Source organism: Haliotis cracherodii, unplaced genomic scaffold, assembly GCF_022045235.1.
Source record: "Haliotis cracherodii isolate W230 unplaced genomic scaffold, xgHalCrac1.p SCAF_4, whole genome shotgun sequence".
Classification (NCBI taxonomy): Eukaryota; Metazoa; Mollusca; class Gastropoda; order Lepetellida; family Haliotidae; genus Haliotis; species Haliotis cracherodii.
This window is the reverse complement of record NW_027266297.1, coordinates 36,354,486-36,362,915: the sequence shown is the minus strand read 5'-3', so window position 1 is coordinate 36,362,915 and position 8,430 is coordinate 36,354,486. Positions and strand designations below refer to the sequence as shown.

Genomic DNA, 8,430 nt, shown 5'->3' with positions numbered 1-8,430 from the left:
TTAAACATTTTATGACGCTTCTATGAATTCAGCTCACTGTAAATCTACCAACGTTACAATATGATTTGTTCGTTTTCGAGTAACCTCGCACTCATCATTGTGCAAGCTATATGACATGGGCCGTAAAATAATCAGGTCTGGACCTGACAATCCAGTGATTGATATGGGCATCCACGACACGCAATCAACCAAGTCAGGAGCCTTCATGTCGCTTCTCACAACCAGCCAAGATCTATTCTAACCCAAAATTCCCCGGGAGTTATGTAATATGAAGAGAGACCTCTCCAATAACTGCACGACCTTGTGATAGAAAGACAAAACACTATAACTAATATGCATGTGTTTATTTCTTCAATATATAGTGGACGGCAATATCACAGATAGTCAGGTGATCAGTGAGAACGTATGTACCATGAGACAAGAAGTATATCACTAACAGGATGTCAAGCAGAGATTCCCAGTACCTCTTGTAGCTTGAAATACGACAAACAGGTACACCAAGTTCGACTACAAGTACACATTCTGAGGCAAGTTTTGGTTGACAAGACACAAGATGAATAGATTTAAACAGTTCCAAACTCATTAAAATCAGATCTTAGTTCTCAATACCGCTAAACAAAGATCTGAGGACATCCCATTACGGGTCACGCCAGAACGACCTTTCGCGAATTTTGACCGACCAATGAAATGACTGACAAGAAATCGACATAAGCCAATCAGAAGGCAGCTTTCTCGAACTTTATGACACTAGTTTCAAACAGACGACCACGCTTCGCTTCGAAAGATATTTTGACATATTCTCGATTAAATTAAAACTGATAAGAAGAACATTCTGGAATGGCTTATAGATTGCTTAGATTGTATGGATATAATCATAAAACCCGTAGCTGTCATTCGGAATACCCCGTGTTAAATATTTGTTGGTTGCATGATTAGAAAATACATTCCGACTGTCACTTTCATGATCTGGTAAGCGACACTCTGATTGGTTGGATGAAAGGTCGTTCTAACGTGACCCTTAATGGGATGTCCTCAGATCTTTGTTTAGTGATAGCGAGAACTAAGATGTGATTTTGATGAGATTGAAACAGTTCATGAATGTGAGAATGCCTTTTTTCAACAGCATGTGCCTAGTATGAAAAATATTCATATACAATTTAACACTAAGAACCTCCAGATCAAACAAGAGGCTTTAGAATACTGGGAATCTGTTATGTACCTGTATCACACAGTATATAGCTTTAACATAATGTACACAGATTGACGACACTCTACCCTTCACTGTCAGGGAGGACACTCTACACTCCAACTCTACGCCCAAACAGCACCTGTCTACATCATACAGTAGGCGCCACTCTAACACTATAAATAATCCTCCACAGATCACCAGTAACAGAGATCAACTAAAACATCATCATTATACAACATAGCAATCAAAGGGACACAACTCTTAAAATCATAAAATGAAATGACATATTATTGACTTAATACCTATGACACAACGGAAGATATACATGTCGGGTAGGCCGTGAATCAAAATATATATGCATACATTTAATTATTTGAAAAAATTCCAGTTTGAATTATGATACCAAGAAGATGCTTGAAATTTAAGGCACAAGAGACAGACATTGTCATCTCATAATATTAGCATATCTCGGCATTCTTCTAGCATAAATAAGTGTGCACCTAATAATAATAAAATCTGTGCAACTTAAACTAGTTCAATAACATCCACCTAATATAAAATATGTTTTTATATCCCGCAAACTATTTTCCTCCAAATATGGGCACCAAATGATATTTTATCTGTAACTTCACAATCAAATCAAAATCAATCACATCCTACTCAAAAGAAATTAAAGAACATCTGATTCTTTCATATGACTATAGTTAATCCATCATGCCATGACAACTTAACTCCAGTCATATGAAAAAATCAGGTCTTCATTAACTTCCTTTGGGTAGAATACATTCTTAAGTACAATTCTGTTCCTCCTGACACAATTTTCACATTTGGTTGTCACAAAAATAGTTTCAACAATAAAGCCAGTTTTCAACACGACAACAGTTGTCAACAACTCACATCACAGACAGATAACTATGTAATAAACAAGCTGTATCACGACAATTGACCAGATTTTGATTCATACATTTTGCATAGTGCTGTAGATAATGAGGTGCTTTATTTAACAACATGTGGCAATAGCTCCCAGATCTATGGACATAAAACAGTCTTTGTACAATCAGTCCTGTCTATACAACAACAATAAAATCAAATCTTTTACTTTTACTCTGGATTCAATGCAAGTCTCTATGGGAGAGGTATCAAATGATTGGCGAGGTATCAAATGAAAACACCTTATTTTAATGAGTAATAACTGAGACACTCTGGTTACACATGAAATCATACAGGAAGAAATACAGTTACACTTACAATAGTTTCATACAGTGTTCATGTTTTGTATACTTTGACAAATCTACCTGTAATCCACATTACATGTAATGAAATCAAAACCAGGACACCTAAAGCAAAATAACATTAGTTACAATTTCAATAACCTGTGGATTACATTTATGGTAATTGTTAAGTCTGAAATAAGAGGACAATTTTCAACATTCTCTTATGGATCCTTTTTCAATAAATAAGTAGAGGCATTTACAACGACCAGTTTCATAAACAATTTATACCTACATATTTACATTCATCACATTCTATACAAACACACATCAATATTCTGAGAGTTAAGAATACAATGTATTATAAATATACATCTTTGGCAATATATTTACACATTAGAATGCTGCCTAATAACAGAATATCAGGACAATGTTGTTCCCTCTACCCCCACCCCACAAAGACGGTGAAATTGAATCAGTACATGTCAAACGTCATCCTTTCCTCACCAGTGTTTTTTTCTTAGACGAAAGAAAAAGAAAAACCATCAAAGAAAGCCCTGCCTGGGCAATCTATAAGAAGATGTCAAGGCAGTGGCAAGCTCCTCACAGCGATACCTGCCACCAGTCAAAACTCCCTACTGTGCTAGGCGGCCTGCAACCATGCATGGAGTTGAAATCACCCCTGACTGACTGTTATGATTACAAACAAGTGATGGCTGTCAGGACAGTGATACTCTTCCCCAGCTAAAAAATATTCGGTGTCAATTCAACTATCATGTAATTGGTACAGTGAGAATGTAAGGGGGCAGTTGGGTGCTTTTCCGTATGTCTGCAATTTCAAACCAATATTATCAAACAAAGAAAACAGAAATTAGTCTGGGAACTCAGTCATAAAATCTTTCCCAATATTCACAAGAATGGCATTCCCAAAGAAATACAGAAAAATATAAATGTCACTACATTTGGGGTTAGAGGGAATTTTTTTAAGATTCTTGGAATAGCTGTTTGCACACTGGTGGCAGCGATGGTACCAGGTGGTAACCAAGGTGATACGCTGGTAACCAAGGTGACACGTGCTGGGGAGGAGCTTGAGGCAGTGGTGAGGAAGGCACACAACTCTTACACAATGTTCACACTGAGCAATGATTGTCAAGTCAGTGACATTATATAACATGACATTATTTGTTCCAGACCCACAAAAGTCTATCATGTTCATTTTATACTTACACCAATGCCATCTGATTAAATTGTTACTAACAAGGGTTTGGCCAAGCAAAACCTAATATAACCCCAAAATTGTATACAACAAAGAGTTGTCTATTTTGTTGACCGACAGCCCAGCTTAGGAGAGAATTGTGCATAAGACTACAAGCAGTGATGCACCCAGAAGTCAGGGCCACATGCATCCAGTAATATGTGCACTTCATCCTAAAAAAACGATGCTGTGCATTCCACTGTCCTATGTGGGGAATGATGAAGTTTGCCAATCCTACCAATTCTGAAATATGTATCTATTTTCAAAGCTTTGGCGATTATTTCAAAATTAAAAGGTGACTCAACTTCAAAGACTGTTTGTTGAAAAGATCCAGGAAAACTAAAATAACCTGTTTAGAAAAGTAGATCTCCTGAACAGAGAATCTCTTTGCACCACTAAGATTAGTTGTATGGCAATTTTTCAAAAAAACACTTATCACATATATAGACATAAAACTACAGACAAAAGAGTATCTCTTGAGGTATTCATATACTGTGAACCTATAAAGATGAAATGCATATTTACATATGTGTAGACTGTGATGACCCTGGCCATGGAGAACGGGAGATAACTCTTATCTATATGCGTTCATCTGTCGCTTATGGATCGTCTGATATGTGATATGCATGTACATAATATGTAATATCATGTCAGTGGAATGTAATAAATAAGACAATACTCGGTATAGCTCACTGTATCACACACTGCATCTTCCCGAGGCAAGGGCGTCCACTAGCCTTTTTATCAAAGTCTTGTTTCATAGGCATTGATTCAGGCTAGTGGATATGCTTACCTCGGGAAGATGCACACGCTGATGCATGCACTTATGCAATTAGAAAAGCTGTCAGAACATTAATAATATGTCATCAGAGATATGGTAATTTTGATTTAAACTGATATTCCACTTGCTTGTCCTTGAGACTCTCACGTACCGCACCAACAGTGTCTACCTCAACACAGGAATGTATATACAGGAACTGGCAAAGAGGTTGTAGGTCACAATTAGCACTGACTTTAATGGATAAAGTGAACCTGTGCTGCATATGACATTGTTGGAATTTGCACAGAAAATGTTGAAGTTTGCACAAAATAGGTTGCATGAACCCTCCTCAGGATCTCATGAATATTTCCTGTTCCTCACAAAGACATGAGACAAGATTCTTGAGGAATCACTTCATAGTCTTGCCTTCATGGCAGTGACATCAAGGTCAAGGTCAGCAGAGTGTGAAGGGAGATGGTGCAGCATGAGATCGGTCAGCTGGAGGTGCAGATCAGCTGAAAAACTCGTCACTGAACATTTACTGAGTCACTAAGAAAGTATCCTTCAGCTGAATCATTTCACTATGTCCAGTTGTCAGTTGATGAGGCGTGGTGACATCTCAGACGTTCATCTGAAGCATACCACTTAAACCATATGTCAGTTGATGAGGCGTGGTGACATCTCAGACATTCATCTGAAGCATACCACTTAGACCCGATGTCAGTTGATGAGGCGTGGTAACATCTCAGACGTTCATCTGAAGCACACCACTTAGACCCGATGTCAGTTGATGAGGCGTGGTGACATCTCAGACGTTCATCTGAAGCATACCACTTAGACCCGATGTCAGTTGATGAGGCGTGGTGACATCTCAGACGTTCATCTGAAGCATACCACTTAGACCCGATGTCAGTTGATGAGGCATGGTGACATCTCAGACGTTCAGCTGAAGCATACCACTTAGACCAGATGTCAGTTGATGAGGCGAGGTGACATCTCAGGAAGTTCATCTGAAGCATACCACTTAGACCCGATGTCAGTTGATGAGGCGAGGTGACATCTCAGGAAGTTCATCTGAAGCATGCCACTTAGACCCGATGTCAGTTGATGAGGCCTGATGACACATGGTGAAGGAAGTGGCGATGGATCGGAGTGACTGAGATGCTGCCTGACACAGATGCGAGGTGAGCTAGATGAGGCGATGTGCAGCACTGTATGAGGCTAGGTGTGGAGGAGTCACAGGGCTCAGTAGCGGGACAGCTTGCTGCCAGGCTGAAGCCAGGAATCATCCTGCATAGTCTGACTTGTAGGGGGTCTGAAACAAGCAACACCAACACTGACTCACAATCAACAACGTTACAAACTGAGGGGGGTCCTCAGATTTTCTGCTGTAGTGTCTTAATCTGGGGACAACTTTGATCATTAATCTTCGAAATTTGGGGTTAAGATATGGACCCCAAGACTAATGCTTATTTCAAATATACAGTGAAACCTTAGCAGCTCCACTCCATCAGCTTTATATTTTCAGTATGATGATGTTACATCATGGACTCTGCAGAATCCCTATGGTCCAACAATGAACTCTGTTTAAAAGATAACTTGATAGATAACTGAAGACCGTCTCTATAGATCCAGGCAGAAGGTAATGCACAATTATTCTGCAGAATCCCCATGGTCTAACACTGAACTCTATTTAAAGGATAACTTGATAGATAACTGAAGACTTTCTCCATAGATCCAGGCAGAAGGTATTGCACAATTATATACCAGTGACTGAGATGATGAATATTGGCATTTGTGGGATTCACACTTGATTTAGAGCAAGAAATATATTGGAAAAACAGGAGAAATAGCATAGGCATATCCGCCACTGGTTCTGAGCTGAGGAAGCCCTACATCCAGGCATGGTTATCTACGCTAGATACGTATTACATGCACTACTGTTGCTATGAGATAACTGCATGTTATGGTCTATCTACCACATATGTTGTTATCCAATTACAATTGAAAAAACAAGAAGTGCAACAAGATGAATATCTTAGTCATTGAACTGCAACTAATGTTCTACATTGTTCTGGATAAGGTCAAATGTTGTGGTCATCTGTAATGGTTATTTCATCAACATACTAGATATAATGCCAAGTTTTCATTGTTATGTCTGCTTTAAAATCTGTTAACCGATACTGTTTGTCAAACTATTAACATACCATTCGTATTCACTTTTTATGTGGTTATTTTTACCTTTCCATGATACACAAAACTGGAGGTACATAGACATATTTTCAACAGAATCCTGACAAGCATGGAATGAAGGGTGAAAGGACTACAATGGAGTCCCCGTTGAAATAAGAACATTATCTTAACAGTCTTCATAGGATAGCAAACATTAAGGTAGGAAAAAGTTATCTGTAACTGGCCTGAATAGCTAATAGCTACAGTTGGGGAAAGAGCACATCTATATGAATTTATATATGAGAAAAAGAACACATCTAGGATTAAATCCACACTGTCAGGCCTTGTTACATTGATACCTGGGTTAAACCCATTTCATTGTGGGAACAGGAGAGGGTAGTATCTGTAATAGCAAGGTGTTAGCTGAACTAGGTGTTAGTTGTACAAGACATTGTGCTGGAAGCATGCGGTGCACCTGGACATTGCTAACATTGGAGATTGGAGATCAAGGAGATTGACATCAATAGTAGCTGCTATAATGGACCTCTGTGCAAGTGCGATTGCAAACATTGGCAGTCCTATCAAGGAGATTGACATCAGTGGTAGCTGCTATACTGGACCGCTGTGCAAGTGCCATTGCAAACATTGGCAGTCCTATCAAGGCAATTGACATCAATAGTAGCTGCTATACTGGACCGCTGTGCAAGTGCGATTGCAAACATTGGCAGTCCTATCAAGGTGATTGACATCAATGGTAGCTGCTATACTGGACCTCTGTGCAAGTGCTATTGCAAACATTGGCAGTCCTATCAAGGAGATTGACATCAATAGTAGCTGCTATACTGGACCGCTGTGCAAGTGCTATTGCAAACATGATTGGTGAATCAAGTAAAAGAAACCTCGGTTGGTCAAGCAATCAACCTCATTTCTAAAATTCATTTACCTAATATTTTTTGCCAAATCTCTGCCTTAAGTGTGTTGTGTGTAAAACCAAAATGCTATAAACCCTTTTTCTAAAAATAACACAAATGGGTCAAACAACTGACTGGCTTTGAAACAGGAAAATATTTTATCTACAAATTAACTAAATTGTTAATAATCTGCATAGAAGACATGATTGATGCATCCAGTTTAACTTCTTGGACTCATTCACTGCAACATCGTGGTACGGGTACCAGCACCTTTATCCAGCCAGGGTACCAAAACTTCACCCAAAGGAATGCAAGAAGTTAAAATACACAATCCTTCCCCATTGATACTACCGCTTCAGATGGCCAAAAATTACATGGAAAACTAAACTGGTTAGTAACAAACACTCACTACATATTAGTGAACTATCAATGATAAGCTGTGGTGCAGGTCCTGGCTGTTGAACTGATCTTCAGGATAGCAAAGCCTGGTCTAATGTATTACGTGTACGTGGGTTCTATAGGGGACTTACAAAGGTATCGGTCTCTGAATCAAGCTCAGTTACAAAATCCCTGTGTAAGTTGGAAATAAATGAATCAGTTAACTTATCAAACACATCTAAGTTATTTGAAAACATGAAATACATAATGATTCAGAAAATTGCAACTTAACGCTTAAAAAAATAAAAGAATTGGTTCTCAGGCAATGGCTTTTGAAAATATAGTGCGGGCGGGCAGTGTTTTTTGTTGTTGTTCAAACTAGTATGTAACGAAATAAACAGTCCTGTAACCAACTAAACAGTTGTGTACAAGTGTACAATCAGCCAGAGAAAATTAATGGATTCCTTGATAAAAAAAAATACTGGAATTTGACTACCGTTGGACTTTTGGGCTTTGGATTTTGGGGTTGTTTTTTTAAAAATTGGAAATAAAAA

General features: G+C 38.6%; 1 protein-coding gene across 2 annotated transcripts in view; it reads right to left on the bottom strand.

The window, feature by feature from the left end:
- Nucleotides 1-1,036: 1,036 nt before the first annotated feature.
- The window catches only part of LOC139480442 (centrosome and spindle pole-associated protein 1-like), a 96,277-nt gene continuing 88,883 nt past the window's right edge, over nucleotides 1,037-8,430 (bottom strand). The window contains exons 56-57 of one of the 2 annotated variants that reach the window (XM_071263518.1): nucleotides 8,029-8,068; nucleotides 1,037-5,730 (exon numbers count right to left, since the gene is read on the bottom strand). In XM_071263518.1, the coding sequence (XP_071119619.1) occupies nucleotides 5,701-5,730; nucleotides 8,029-8,068 (70 nt within the window). In that variant the 3' untranslated portion in view covers nucleotides 1,037-5,700. The remainder of the gene's footprint in view (nucleotides 5,731-8,028; nucleotides 8,069-8,430) is intronic. The other variant, XM_071263517.1, reaches the window with a different exon arrangement.